The 16,485-nt window shown below is 35.1% G+C and overlaps 1 protein-coding gene across 1 annotated transcript in view; it reads left to right on the forward strand.

Annotated features, from left to right (window-relative positions):
• The window catches only part of LOC135224827 (uncharacterized), a 362,810-nt gene extending 347,295 nt beyond the window's left edge, over nt 1-15,515 (forward strand). The window contains exon 15 of the mRNA XM_064264150.1: nt 13,693-15,515. Within this exon, the coding sequence (XP_064120220.1) occupies nt 13,693-13,830 (138 nt within the window). The 3' untranslated portion in view covers nt 13,831-15,515. The remainder of the gene's footprint in view (nt 1-13,692) is intronic.
• The last annotated feature ends 970 nt before the right edge of the window (nt 15,516-16,485 follow it).

Genomic DNA, 16,485 nt, shown 5'->3' on the forward strand with positions numbered 1-16,485 from the left:
CCGACTGGAATGACGTGTGTTCACTGCTCTCTGCCCAACTACGGGCGGCCCTCGGTTAGCAGCAGGGGTGCCGTTCATGGCCACCGACGCTAAGTGATTTTTTTATGCTAAGCGATGTTAAAGCCTACGGCTGCCGCACACCTTTTGAAATTCTAGACCAGTTAACAGCGCCCTAGACCAGTCAAAAGGCGCCTTAATCCCGCGATGGCGCAATAAGTAAAATTATATTTATAGCCTAGCTTTAATCCTTTGGATGTCTAGAGTATAAAGATATAATAAGGTTTTATACAGTGTACAGGTAGCTGTAGTGTTCAAGTTACGATAATTCGTCTTACGATAATCCGATTTTATGAGAGACCAAATTATAATAGCCTAACTTTATCCCATCTTCTAGTTACATAAGTTCAAAAACAGCAAAAGAGAATGATGAAAGTATGGTTTTAACGTTATACTTGTTGCATAAACTTGTACAGTGGTCCCCCCGTATTCGGGGGGGATGCGTACCAGACCCCCCCCGTGAATAGTTAGAACCCGCGAATGTTTAGAACCCTTAAAAAAACACTAAAAACAGCCTATTTTGTTAGTTAAAACTCAAGAAAAACCACTAAAAATGTTCATACTTGGTTTTTTTAATAGTTTTATCACAAAAAGTGCACTTTATGATGAAATTGATAAAAAAAAAAAACTAGAGATTTGTGGATATTTCTCATAGAAAAATACCGCCAATGCGCGAATTTTCCGCGAATAATGCTGGGAAACGTTCCCGAGAGAAATCCGCGAATGTGTGAGTCCGCGAATATGGAGAACGCGAATATGGGGCCCCCACTATACAGCCATGAACAGCCGAACGTGAAACAGCTTTTTTTTTTTCTAAGTACAACCGAATTCGATAACATCCATTTGGCTTGTATTTCAATCATCGTACTATAATACACTATTACCGTAGTTGTTATAAATGCTGTTATGTAGAATAAAACTGAGATATCTTAATGCAATAACTTTATTCGCTATAGATAAAAGATCGTTATAGATCAAAGATCAATCGGGAAATATACTGTTAAATTTAAACCTAGTTATAACTGAAGCTGTGAAAACTGCTCAAGCTGCTAATGACTACGTATTATCGTGCATCGGCAACAAGGATAAAACTCCAGTAAACATATGCCATCAAACACAACCGTAATAAAATTGTGATCAAATAATTTTAATCAAAACTACTGTGCTTGAAATAACACATTTTACTGTAAGTTTCACGCCTATATAAGGTAAATAACGAAAAGTTCGTATTATGATGATATAAAGGAAAATTGCAAACAGAATCACTAAATTTTTTTACGCAATAAACATGTCGCCAACGTAATCTGTTAACGAAAAAAAAAAGTTCACAATCACAACGAGACATATTCAATTCATATTTCCACCTAAAAACACGTCGTATAAGGAAAAATAACCTTGTCTCATATAAGTCAAGTATCTTGATATTCGTTTATGCCAACTAGAAGCAAGAAAATTTGCTCAGAATTGCGTTAAATATGGCAAAACAAACTCGTATTTGCCATCAGCTGATTTGAAACCATATCATTGGCCGCTCCGCGGAATACTAGCATAGATTTGCCATAGTATTTTATAATACAATAATATGAGAATACATACAATATTATTGGATACAGTGAAGTAATGTATAACTTTTTAAAGGATTTATGGAAAAGATGCATAAATAATAAAATAACACCATGCCTTTTTCGGAACAGTGGTGGACAAGAACGAACATGAAAAAACATCCTCTGACCAAAATAAAAATACCCTATATGTACTATATTTTCATACACATTTTAAACATAAGAGCATGAACATTTATAAAATCGACACATCAATTGCTAAATTTGCACTCTTTTCAACTATATTTTCGGAAGAGTGGCAGGCAGCTGCTTACAAGAATGAACATGAAAAAACATCGTATTTGATAACGTGAAGGGCAGTTTCAAAAGCTGCCTTAGTATCATATTTCTGCGCAGAATTAAAAATACCCTATACATAATACATTTGCATACACATTTTAAGCATTAAAGCATGAACATTTATACAATCGACACACTGATTGCTAAATTTACACTTTTTTTAACTTTTCGGAAGAGCCACAGGTGTCGGCTTACAAGAATGAACATGAAAAAACATATTTGATAATGTGAAGGGCAGTTTCAAAAGCTGCCTTTGTATCATATTTATATGCAGAAATAAAAATACCTATACGTAATACATTTTCATACACATTTTAAACATAAAAGCATGAACATTTATAAATCGACACATCCATAGCTAAATTTGCACTCATTTAACTCTATATTTTCGGCATAGAACAGCGTCAAAGGCATATATTTTACCCTAATACCTATGTAATAACTCTCAATACAATTTTTTTATATCATTTGCATAACCTTTATGGGGCTGAACGGTATTTCTACAAATGTATGTACTCGTTAGACATAACAGCGCTAGCGGCGCTGTTGACCAAAAATTGTGCCGTAAAAATGCCTTATTTTTTAATGAATATTTTTGACAACAGCCGTAAAACCGTTTCGCCGTTGAGCGATTACACCGTTAACCGCAGGCCGCCTGTAATGTTACGCTGTCTTCTTTCATCTTATATCCCTGTTGGGTTATTCCTTTTTTTCTCTATAATTGTGGATTGCTTGTGTTATTATGAATAATCGGCAAACCCTGGATTTACAGCCTTTGCTGCCCTCTACCCCCGCTGGCGCTGCCCCAGTATAGATGGCAAGAAGTGCGGAAAGATCCGCACCTCTTTCGAGGTAGATCCTCCCTCCCTTTGTACTTCATGCCAAGGGCGCGAGTGTAATGGAGATATAATGTGTGTGGAGTGTTCCTTGTGGTCCGCTACCCAGTGGGGAAAGTTTGCAGGAGGAGGAGGTATGTGAGGAAACCCAAAACTGTGGTGCCAAGTAAAATGCCCCCAACCACTCCAAATATTGCAAACCCATCTTCCTCTTTCTTCTCTCCTGGCAACCGTCCTGTACTTTCTGCCACCCTTTTTTCAGGGGAGGCCTCTCTCTCCACTTCCTCCTTCGATGAGTTGAGGTGTGTGGGAGTGTGTGTGTGTGTGTGTGTGTGGGGGGGGGGGTTGCAGCACCTCGGACCTGGGTAATGCTCCTCTTAGGGTCTTTGCTCGCCCCGAAGGTCTTCCTTCAGAGTGAGGAGTGACTCTCCCTTACCCCACTTTTGCTTCTGCAGATGAGGTGTCAGGACTAGGCCAGGCTTGGTCTTCCCTTGGACTCATGGGCACCCCCTCAGTAGAAGTGCTGCTCACTCATCTCAACCCTCTTCCAGAAGTGCTGCTACCCACTCTGTAGTCACCACCACCATGGCTACTGTGTCCCAGCCTGGTTACTATTTGCCTCCACACCTGGTGTGGGCAATTCACCCCATGAGTCTTCCTTGGTTGGAGGGCAACATCTGCAGTTATCCAACGTACCGATGCCTCCCCCTCCTGGTTTTGGGATGTCATCGTTGACAGTGTCGAGGTTCCCTGCCCCTCCCTTGTCACCTGTTAATATGCTAGCCATACCTGCCATTATGCCAGCTTCAGAACACGAACCAGTGCCCTGTGCCTGTATCTGTTGCCGACCCAGCTGCACAAGGACCTGCTCCTGTTGCCGGACCTGCTCCTGCTGATGTTCCTTTGTTAGCCTTGACAATGATCCTGCAGAAGCTGTCAAGAGCAAGTCGAAGAAGAGATCGAGGAAGGTGTCGTCGTCTTCGTCTTCATCTTTGTTGTCATCTTCGTTGTCTTCGTGTGTCGCCTCCTCACATACCCCTTGGAAGGTTACACAATCTAAAAAGGGGAATGTAGCCTCTCTACCCCCAAGAAGTCTCGCTTCGAGGCTTCTAAGGGTCTACGTCTTCGCTCTAGGGGGGAGGCACTTTGCTCTCTCGTCGCAATGGCGACCCCATATAGAAATGGGTTTAAGCTAAGAAGAAGATGTGTCGTATGGCAGTGGTGCTTGGGAGTTAGCGCCGAAGCGGAAATTTTTTTTTTTTTTTTTTTTTTTTTTTTTTTTTTTTTTTTTTTAAATCACAGCATGCTTAGTTTTCAAGATTAAGAGTTCATTTTTTGGCTATTTTTTTTTATTGCCTGAAGTTTGGTATGCAACCATCAGAAATGAAAAAAATATCATTATCATATATAAATATTGGAATATATATAATTGTATACAAATTGCGCTGTGAGCAAAATGGTTAAAGCTAATGAGTTAATTTTGTTGTATTGCTCAGTAAATTGCGATGATTTTGGTATATAAAAAATTGTAAAACGATCAAAGCAACACAGAGAAAATATTATAACAAAGGTAATTGATTGAGTATTATTAGACTGTAAGTATTTTAGCTTACAATTGCAGTTTTCGACCATTTCGGTCGAGTTGACGTTGACCGAAGGTCAAATTTTTTCTATTTATCGTGATTTATATGCAAATATTTCAAAACCGATAAAAGCTACAACCATGGGTTGTTTTTAGTTGTATTCTACATGAAATTGTGCACATTTTCATATATAAAGCTTTATGTAATGACTAATATAAAACTGTGCAATCATTACGACAAACTGACAAAATAATTTCTGAGATTTTTTACAGTTACCGCAAGCGGACGTAAGGAAAAATTTTTTTTTCAAAAATTCACCATAAATCAAAATATTTTTGCAAAATGAAGGTAAATGATTGAATATTACTAGAATGTAAGAGTTTCATCTTACAATTGAGTTTTTCTACCATTTCAGTTGAGTTACAGTTGACCGGAGGTTGAAATTTTGGCACTTATCGTGATTTATATGAACATATTTCAAAATTGATAAAAGCTACAACCATGAATTATTTTTGTTGTATTCAACATGAAATTACTCACATTATCATATATAAAACTTTATGTAATGGCTAATTTAAAAAGGTGCAAACATTACAATAAACTGACGAAAGAATTTATGAGATTTTCGGCAGTTACCGCGGGCTGACGTAAGGAAAAAGTGTTTTGAAAAAATTCATCATAAATCGAAATATTGTGCTAGAGTTTTCCAATTTGTTGCAAAATGAAAGTAAAAAATTGAATATTACTAGAATATAAGAATTTTAGCTTACAATTGCATTTTTCTACCATTTCGGTCGAGTCAAAGTTGACCGAAGGTTGAAAATTTGGCACTTTTCGTGATTTATATGAAAATATTTCAAAACTGATAAAAGCTACAACCATGGGTTGTTTTTTTGTTGTATTATACATGGAATTGTGCACATTTTCATACATAAAGGATTATGTAATGGCTAATATAAAACGGTGCAAACATTACGACAAACTGACGAAAGAATTTGAGATTTTCGGCAGAGTTACTGCACGGGAATGTAAGGAAATAGTTTCTTTAAAAAATTCACCATTAATCAAAATATTGTGCTATAGACTTCCAATTTGTTGCAAAATGAAGGTAAAGAATTGAATATTACTAGAATGTAAGAGTTGTAGCTTACAATTGCGTTTTTTTACCATTTCGGTCAAGTCAAAGTTGACCAAAGGTTGAAATTTTGGCACTTATCGTGATTTATATGAAAATATTTCAAAACTGATAAAAGCTTCAACCATGAATTATTTTGTTGTATTCTATATAAAATTGCGCATATTTTCATATATAAAACTTTATGTAACGGCTTATTTAAGACGGTGAAAACATTACAACAAACCGATGAAGTATTTTATGAGATTTTCGGCAGAGTTACCGCGCATGGAAGTAAGGAAAAAGTTTTTTCAAAAATTCATTATAAATCAAAATATTGTGCTAGAGACTTCCAATTTGTTGCAAAGTGCAGGTTAATTATTGAATATTACTAGAATGTAAGAGTTTTAGCGTACAATTGAGTTTTTCTACCATTTCTGTCGAGTCAAAGTTGACCAAAAGTTGAAATTTTGTCACTTATTATATAAAAAAATTTCAAAACTGATAAAAGCTACAACCATGGGTTTTTTTTGTTTTGTATTCTACATTTTCATATATAAAACTATGTAACGGCTAATATAAAACGGTGCAAAAATTATGACAAAGTGATGAAAGAATTTCTGAGATGTGTCACTGATGCTTTTTAGTGGGAGAAGAAAGAAATTCGCGCATGTGTGCTTGGGTAGTGCTTGTAAACAAAACAACAGCTTGAGCCGTGAACTCCCAGCATCCCTTGAGGCGTGTGATTTAAAATTTTTCGCAAACTAGGCCTATAACTATTTTTCCGCAAATATTTTTAAAAACTTTGTTGTCTACGCATCATACGTCAATTAAGCACCCAACAGACAATTTTAGTCGCCGCATAATATGTCCAGTCGGCGTTTAAATGCGAATGGAACCACATCTTCTGGAAGTACATTAACTGTATGCACTGTAATTACGTAACATAGTACATACAGATTCTACCAGCACTTTTCTCCAAGGTTAAGAAAGTAATTTTCTCAGAACGACAACTCTGATGTTTTACTAGTTGATCATGGAGTTCTTATATAGTAACTAACACTGAATTACCTACTGCCTTTGTATTATTTTCAAAAATATAAATAGCATACACAAAATCCTTGTAATGCTTTTAAGTGTAAAATCAGTACAGAGATTTTGTGTATGCTATTTATATTTTTGAAAATAATACAAAGGCAGTAGGTAATTTAGTGTCAGGTACTATATAAGAACTCCATGATCAACTAGTAAAACATCAGAGTTATCGTCCTGTGAAAATTACTTTCTTAACCTCGGAGAAAAGTGCTGGTACAATCTGTATGTACTATGTTGCGTCATTACAGCACATACAGTTAATGTACTTTCAGAAGATGTGGTTCCATTCGCACTTTTTAAAGATGATACCCCTTCAGAGTTTTACCTACATGACTATTTATTTCTCTCTCTCTCTCTCTCTCTCTCTCTCATTCATAGTTAGCTCTCACACTATAGTCGATTCATTTAAGGTAGATTCTTGCGCCTACGAGACGTTTGTTTGGCGGCCACTGATTGGCTGGTACCGAGGTAGGCCGCTCGCTCATTGTGTCATCTTTTCGTCTGAGACTTAGAAAGCATGCAGTATGTTTACATTTCTTCATTTATCTCACGTTTTCCAAAAGATAATAAAGTTTTGGTCATCCCAAAGGATTCGGTATTAATTGTACAACTAAATCATCTTTTCTTGAAACCAATTAGATAAAACACAAAGGAATTACGAGTAAAAGTGAAGAGAAAAAATTTCAATCTTTACACCTGTTTTTATTTATCATTGGATTTTTAATAAGTCATACGATCAAGATGAATTAAAACTTGTATTTTCATACAATAAAATCACCCTGAATACGCTGGTGCTTTCAGATTTTTGATGCGTCTAATTTGTGAAGAGAAAATGAAGAATATGTCTCATTATGTTGCAGCCGTACTTGACTCAGCCTAATAGGAAGTCAATCTTTCTTAATTATTTGTTGTTTATTACTTCACTGAGATTATTATTTCATATCACTCAAATAAGTCTCTGATGTCTCTTTCATTTGAAAATATATTCATAAAATAAAATTAAAAACAATATCTTGAAACAACCTGATTAAAGTTTGGGCCGAGTTGAAGAGTGTGAAGTCGTCTTTCCACAGAGTTCAACTTCTTTGTTGGGTTGAATTCCCCGCGGCCCGCATGGGTCTGAGCTAACGATACCAGATGCATTCATCTGATTATTATTATTTTTTTCCTTATCAGATATGCCCAGACATACTATATGATATTGGATTTAAAATGTTCGACAGTTATAATGGAAATTATGTGTATTTATTTTCAGAAAATGTAATAATATAAGATGGTTAATATTGTCGAAACTGCAACCTTTTATATTGCTAATTGGCAACTCAAATCTCTCGCTGAGGAGACAAACGCAACGACGACGCCTTGCAGATCTCATTCTCTCAGCAATACCGTCAAACTTGAATCATTTACTGATGCAACATAATAAGACATATTCTTCATTTTCTCCTCACATTTTACACTCATCCAAAATCTGAAAGTACCAGCGTATTCAGGGTGAATTTGTTGTATGAAAACACCAGTTTTATTTCATCTTATTTGCGTTAATGATGCAAAATCCGATGATAAATAAAAACAGGTATAAAGAATTAAATGCTTCTCTTTTCACTTTTACTGGTAATTCCTTTGTGTTTTATCTTATTGATTTCAGGAAAAGATGACTTAGTTGCACAATTAATACCGAATCCTATGGTATGAGCAAAATTTTCCTATCTTGAGCAAAGCATGAGTTGATTGAAGAAATATAAACATAATATTGCTAGTTTTCTAAGCCACAGTAGAAAATAATGAGACTGAGCGAGCGGCCTACCTCCCGGTACCAGCCAATCAGAGGCCACCAAACAAACGTCTCGTAGGCACAAGAATCTACCTTAAATGAATCGACTATAGTTCATGATTTTAAATTTATTTAATTTTACCTTCACCTTCTGCAAACATTACTTATGTGCATACATGTCTTCTTTAATTTAGTTAATTGTGTGACTTCATTATGACTGACTTATAAAGTTTACCTAGTGATGCAAAGAAAACTTACTCTGACAGAAAAAGAAAATGGCATCCCATGAATTAGGGGTAGGTTTAGTATATATACTAAAGTGGATACATATGTACATAGTAGTTACTGTAACTATTTTTATGCCAACCAGTTATTCCTTTTTTAAGGGTAATGTATTAAACTAATCTTTAAATTAAATTACAGTAACTTTAATTCCCTTTAAAAGTTAGCCTAATACTTAGGAGCATGATTAGGGGCATTTTTAGTGATCAAACTCTAGAAGCAAGCATTTATTAGCAATCTCAGAGAACATGCCAAACTTATGCGAAACTTGCCCTTGCGCAATCTCAGATCCAACCTCCCTCCGCATAGTCATCAGCCACATTTCTCTTGGTCTACCACGTCTTCTCCTGCCCAGCAGCTTCCATTGGGGGTACATCCTGGACTTAACTCATCTTCGCTTCTTAGAATATGCACTATCCACCTCCATCTTGATAATCTAACTATATTATTCACATTGGGAACCCGACACCTCGCAAATTGCCGCATTTGTTATATACTGCTGCCATTTGATTCCCAAAATCCTTCTCAGTGCTTTATTCTCAATTATTCTCAAAGGCAAGAAATATTGCATCAGTTGTCCCAGTCCTCTACCACGACTGGTGCCCATATGTTATATTGATCTTATAAGTGAAATGTATATTTTCATATTTGATTTGACCTCCTAACTGTTTTTAGGATGCCCATTGTGTGTGTATACAGTGGTCCCCCCCCCCCCCCCATATTCGTGGGGGATGTGTACTAGATACCCCCCCCCAGTGAATAGTTGGAACCCCTATGAAATTGCTGAAAACAGCCTATTTTGTTAGTTAACCCTTAAACGCCGAAGCGGTAAAAAAAAATTTGTCTCCCGTGTGCCGGAGGGGTTTCAGAGTGAGCGCGGAAGTGGAAAAAATATTTTTTTCAAAAAATCACAGCGCGCTTAGTTTTCAAGATTAAGAGTTCATTTTTGGCTCCTTTTTTTGTCATTGCCTGAAGTTTAGTATGCAACCATCAGAAATGAAAAAAATTATCATTATCATATATAAATAATGCGATATATGATAGCGCAAAAACGAAATTTCATATATAATTGTATTCAAATCGCGCTGTGCGCAAAACGGTTAAAGGTAACAAGTTACTTTTTTTTTTTTTTGTAATGTACACTAAATTGCAATCATTTTGGTATATAACACATTGTAAAACGATCAAAGCAACACAGAGAAAATATTATCACAAAATAATGCATGAATTCGTAAGGCGTGGACGTAAACAAATATTTTTTTCAAAAATTCACCATAATTCTAAATATTGCCCTAGAGACTTCCAATTACTTTCAGAATGAAGACGAATGATTGAATATTACTATACTGTAAGAGTATTAGCTTACAATTGCAGTTTTCGACCATATCTGACGAGTTAAAGTTGACCGAATGTCGAATTTTTTTATATATATTTTTTATATGCAATTATTTCGGAAATAAGAAAAGCTAAAACCTTCAAATATTTTTCGTTTTATTCTACATGAAATTGCGCACATTTTCATATATAAAACTCTATGAAATGCCTAATATGAAACGGAGCAAATATTCCGAGAATGGTACGTACGTATTTCGGAGATTTGTGGTGGAGAATCCGCGCGCGGAGGGAAGGAAAGATTTTTTTTTAATTCACCATAAATCTAAATATTTTGCTAGAGACTGAATTTGTTTCAAGATGAAGATAAATGACTGAATATTACTAGACTGTAAGAGTTTCAGCTTACAATTGCGTTTTTCGACCATTTCGGTTGAGTCAAAGTTGACCGAACGTGGTTTTTTTTCTATTTATCGTGATTTATATGCAAATATTTAAAAAATGAGAAAGCTACAACCTTCAATTATTTTTTGTTGTATTCTACATGGAATTGCGCACATTTTCATATATAAAACTTTATGTAACGGCTAATTTATAATGGTACAAACATTACCACAATCGCACGTATGATTTTTTCGGAAGAGTTACCGCGCGGACGTAAAGAAAATGTTATTTTTTCATAAATTCACCATAAATCGAAATATTGTGCTAGAGACTTCCAATTTGTTGCAAAATTAAGGTAAATGCTTGAATATTACTAGAATATAAGCGTTTTAGCTTACAATTGCGTTTTTCGACCATTTCGGTAGTCAAAGTTGACCGAAGGTTGAAATTTTGGCAATTATCGTTATTTATATGAAAATATCTCAAAACTGATAAAAGCTACAACCATGGGTTGTTTTTAGTTGTATTGTGCATGAAATTGCACACATTTCCATATATAAAACTTTATATAACGGCTAATTTAAAATGGTGCAAACATTACCACAATCGCATGTATGATTTTTTTCGGAAGAGTTACCGCGCGGACGTAAGGAAAAAGTTTTTTCATAAATTCACCATAAATCAAAATATTGTGCTAGAGACTTCCAATTAGTTGCAAAATTAAGGTAAATGATTGAATATTACTAGAATATAAGCGTTTTAGCTTACAATTGCGTTTTTCGACCATTTCGGTAGAGTCAAAGTTGACCGAAGGTTGAAATTGTGGCACTTATCGTTATTTATATGAAAATATCTCAAAACTGATAAAAGCTACTATCATGAGTATTTTATTGTTGTATTCTACATAAAAATGCGCACATTTTCATATATAATACTTCATGTAACGGCTAATTTACAATGGTACAAAAATTATGTCAAAGTGACGAAATAATTTCCGAGATGTGTCACAGATACTTTTTAGTGCGGCAAGAAAGAAATTCGCGCTTGTGCGCCGGCGTATCGATTGTAAACAAAAGAACACCTTGATCCGTGAACTCCCAGCATCCCCCAAGGCGCGTGATTCAAGAGTTTTCGGCTGGTAGGCCTAAAAGTATTTTTCCGCGAATTTTTTAAAAAACTTTTGTATGTCGACGTAAAATACGTCCAGTCGGCACCCGAGAGACAAAAAATGTCGACGTAAAATACGTCCAGTCGGCGTTTAAGGGTTAAAACTCAAGAAAACCCCTCTAAAAATTATTTATACTTGGTTTTTTAATAGTTTTACCCACCACAAAAAAACAGGAATTTGTGGATATTCTCATAGAAAAATAGTGAATATGCGAATTTTCCGCGAATAATTAGGGGAAACATTCCTGAGAGAAATCCGCGAATGTGTGAGTCCGCGAATCCAGAGAACGCGAATACGGCGGGTCCACTGTATATATATGTGTGTGTTATCCCAGAGGTTAGGTCTGTTTTCATGATGCTGCAGTATTGTTACATTTTTTGTAATGCACTTATGATAAAAATGATCTAACATAATAGTTATTTAAATCTTACCTGGCATTCTGTTGGCACTAACAGTGATGACTGCCTTGTTCATCTGAGAAGGTTTTTTTGTTGTTGTCACAGCAGATGACCTTTTTTCCAGCATTCATCACCTAAAGGATAGTGTTCCAATGCAAATGAGTGTCTTTCTTGGCAGTGACTTTCTGTCATAAAGGGTTTCTCCAAGCACCTCAGTGGCATGATCAGTATGGTCTTGACTTGCCACCTCGACATGTATATCCTTAATAAAGATATTGCAAAGAGAAAATTAAAAATATTTATAGCAAGTATTGAAAAAATAATTGACAGCTTCTTGAGTGAAACTTTTCATTGTTGCCGAGTGTACATTTTAGCATACATATGTATTACTTTGCAAGATCAGTGATATGGACACAATTTTCAGATCTTGCCTTAAGGTTTTAATACCTTTTATCATTTTTATGCTAGCTTTTGTTTTTGTTATCTCTAATCTTCTTAGACCCATGGTGACTCATGCTAAAAATGATAAAAGTCACAAAGATGCTAAAAATGATAAAAGTCACAAAGAAACAAAGTGTTTCAGTTGTGAACTGAGCACTGTATAAACTACTGTATAATTTTACAACTTGTCTTGCTAAACTTTGCTAAACTAGAATCATTCACTGGGCTTTCCTTCCTTCCTTCCTTCCTTTTGTGTTATTTAGCTTGAATATCTATATAAGTCTCTTGATGGATGTTTTCCTGTTGGCCTTGGCTTCTTCGAAAAGAGTTGGGGAGTTTCATGGCCTAAGTTATAATGTTAATCACACCAGGGGTTGTGGGTCTGTGGCCTTCGAATTTGTCCCAGAATTCGTGGCCAAGACCCAGAATCCCAAGGTGCGTGATGACAGATTTGCCTCTTTTTCTATTCCCTCACTGAATGACTTTGTGGACAACGATCCATAGGAGCTCTTGCTTTGTCTCATCACAGCACTGCAATGGTATCTAAAGAGGACTTGTCACCTAAGACCCAGGTGCCATCATTCTGGCTAAGTGAGACAATCAAACAGGCATACTCCTCACATACTAGTTCTGTCATTGAGTCTGTGCAGGCTAGAGCACATGATCAAAGATATAAGTTCCTCTCTGGCATTTAAGAAGAACTTGTCTGGTAAAAGAATTTTTTTGAGTGCTGGTTTTTGGCTACATCAGAGGACACCTTGCAGCATCTTCGGGACAATCTCGAGGTGTACGCCTTTCCTCCGTTCTACCTGATCCTTCAATTTCTGAACAGAGTAATTATTTCTGGAAATATCAGGATGACCTTTGTAGCACCTTTGTGGCCTCAAGCAGAGTGGTTCCCAAACCTTATGTGTCTTTTGTCAGAAGTACCAAGAGAAATTCCCCCTTGGCAACAACTCTTTTGCCAACCTCATATGGAAAGGTTTCACTCATGAGATTCTATTCCTGCTCGGTGACTAACTTCCACCTCGTATACATACGAGTTACCAGATGCCACAGATTCCTTGCTTTTACAATCTTTGATTGTTTATAACTGGTTTCCAGCTGGCACGAGAAGATTATCCTGTTGTTAAGACTGAAGGTTTGTTAGCTATGGAAAATACAAATTGATTAAAAAATTTGTCATTTTATATGTAATTTTGGTCATAATGGATATTCTTCACCTGTTGTCTACCATGTTTTTGCTTATGTGTAGCTATAATAGTAAATATTGTTGTTTTGCTTGTAAGAAACTTTGAATTTTTATTTTTATTTTTTATTTTTTCAGGTGTCTCGTGATTATGATGAAGAAGAACAATTGGGATATGATGGAGAAGATGACAAGGGAAAAAAGAGGGACAGAGAGGAAGAAGATACTAAAGATAAGGATGAGGCTGTTGATATGGATATTTCTAATTCACCTTAAACTTCTAGATTCTTAATACTGTTTTGTTTTAGTTCAGAAGCTTGGCTAATCCACATTTAGTTAGTTCGCAATTGTTGGACTGAACCTGTCATTTTATGTTTAGTGCCTAAGAAATATATTTCTTTCAATCTTTGAAAGTGTTCCAGTGTGAAGTAAATACCTGTAAGTGAGTAGCCAGTGGAGGGTTTGAAAAATTGGTGTCAAAATTCTTCAGTTTTTCCTTTTCTATTATAGTCAGTGACTTTGGCAACTTAGGTTAACATGAAGGTTGCATGGAGACATTCCATGTATAATTTTAAGATTACACATTTTTGTAGTTATAGAGACCGCTGTTTTGAGTTAAATTTTTACTGAAAAAATGCATGGTGATACAGCACTTTAAATGTGTAATTCTTTACTGTTTTGGTAATTGTAAAAGCTAATTAGTAGCCTTAATTCTGTGGCACACAAATTGGCGAACATTTATTGTATAGTTAACCATTTGAAGGTTATAAAATTTGGAGATTCTTGTTATATATCACAGGTGATGATTTTGAAATCATTGACTCAATTATGAGGGTTGTATGAAGTCTTATTCCATATACTATAATTATAGGATATACCTTATTATTTTTAACAGTTAGTAAGAGAGGTTTGTTGTGATTTACTTTTTTATATAAATAAATTTGCTGAAGTAATACTGCATAAGAATGGTATGTAATTCCTTTGTATTTTGGTTCAATGTAATTTTTTAAAATTAAAATTATTAATCTCATGTGGTGCAGTTAGGATGAGCTCTCATAATGTTGTACTAAATGGCTGTTCTTGTAGAGAATCTACTCTTTCATAATTTATTGCTAGCAGGTTACAAAGATATCTTAATCAGAGTGATAAATTACTGGGATACATGAAAAATGTTAATATACGAAATAGAAGATTTAATTTCTCAGTGAAAGTTGATCTTTAAAAGTTATGTCAATGAAAAAAGACTTACAACTTGGTTACTTTATTGTTATATTTTTAACAAAAATTTCTTTAGCTTTCCTGTCATTTGCTGTAGTTCTATCGAAGTCATTACATTTATGATGTACACTGTTACATTTATTCCATCCTCTTAGCACTTAAATTCAAAGATTAGTTCTGATGAAAGTTTGCCCAAAATACTTAAGTTTGTAATTGTAACATGGAGTTACAAGCTGTAAATATCATCTCAACACCTTATGTGATAATATTTTGTTCACTACATTAAGTATATAATACATTCATTGAAGGAAATATGATGACAGTTTTTGACCCAAAGTAAGTTGTTTCTCAAATGAATAGCATCATTTTATGCCCCAGTCATGAATAAGTTAATGTTGCTCATATGACATTGTCCAAATTTTATGCTTGTGACTTTATAGTTGTAGGATGGTTTTAGAGCAGCCCAGTAGCCTCTATTGAAAATGTGGACATAAGGATCAGCTTTGAATTACTGCCAGAAAGTGCACATGAAAGGAACACTTCTGTGAAATTTTATCACCAGTCCAGGAAAGTGCTTCACATCTAGGTTTGGATAATTTTCTGTATGATTTCTTTTATATTTTTCATAATATGAACTTCACTAAGTATATGAAAGTCTTTACTTCTTTAATTTTGATTCTGAATTGGTACATCATTAATTTTGCCCTAATCAGTTGTATATGAATAAAAGAAATTATCTGGGATTGTCTTTTTTTTTTTTTTTTTTAGATAAATATGCATTGTCTCTATAGAGGGAAAGTTAATTAATCTTTGACTAGAAATTTTTCCACTGGAATGGTTTTGCTTATTAGAATGCAGAAATAGTTGCACATACACAGTATATACACATGTAATATATAGAATTGAAATGTTAATAAAAAAGAATAAACAGTAGATGAATAATATCAAAACTAATGTAATATAATTGATCAGGTACAGTATTTAGAAAAATGGTACTCAAAATAAATATAAGAAAAACAGAAGTAATGAGAACAGTTTGTACACGAAGGAATGGAACAGCATGGAGTGGAGAAATGAATAAGGTTGAACCTTTGAATATATAGGAACAATATTTGAAATAACAGAAGAATGAAAATGCATAAACCAGTAAATTACTGTACATATTTCTAATATGATCTGTATTTATGTACAGACATAAATCATGGTATGAATATGGGTCAGATGGCGAGATAGTCGGAAATCATTTCACACAAAGCTGTGAGAATACAGTAATAAATAATAGTGTCAGTTGGGCTTCTGGGTGCTCCAGAAGTTTGAAGACCCAGACCTACTTGCATAAGAATTATGAGAAGGGAGGCTGGAGATTTGTGGCAGAATTTCAAATAGACAAGAAAATAGACTGCATCAATGGCAGTAGAAACAACTATGGTGATGAATATTAAGCAAGAAGAAATTGAATGAAACAGTAGAAGATAATATCGTACAAGTAAAGAATATAGCAACATTGAGCGAAATAATTTCTAACAGCATAATTAATACCAACATGGGAAAGGACAAGGCTGACAAAAATATTCAAATATAAGGGCCTGGACTTAGTACCAGGTACTGCATTTTTAAAGTTGACTTCACACCACACGTTACCCTGTCTCCTCTCCCTGGAGCGGTGGTAGGGCAGGGCCCTATCTCCTTCCATCTGGATTTTTAGCATGGGCT

Source organism: Macrobrachium nipponense, chromosome 12 (assembly GCF_015104395.2).
Source record: "Macrobrachium nipponense isolate FS-2020 chromosome 12, ASM1510439v2, whole genome shotgun sequence".
NCBI lineage: Eukaryota > Metazoa > Arthropoda > Malacostraca > Decapoda > Palaemonidae > Macrobrachium > Macrobrachium nipponense.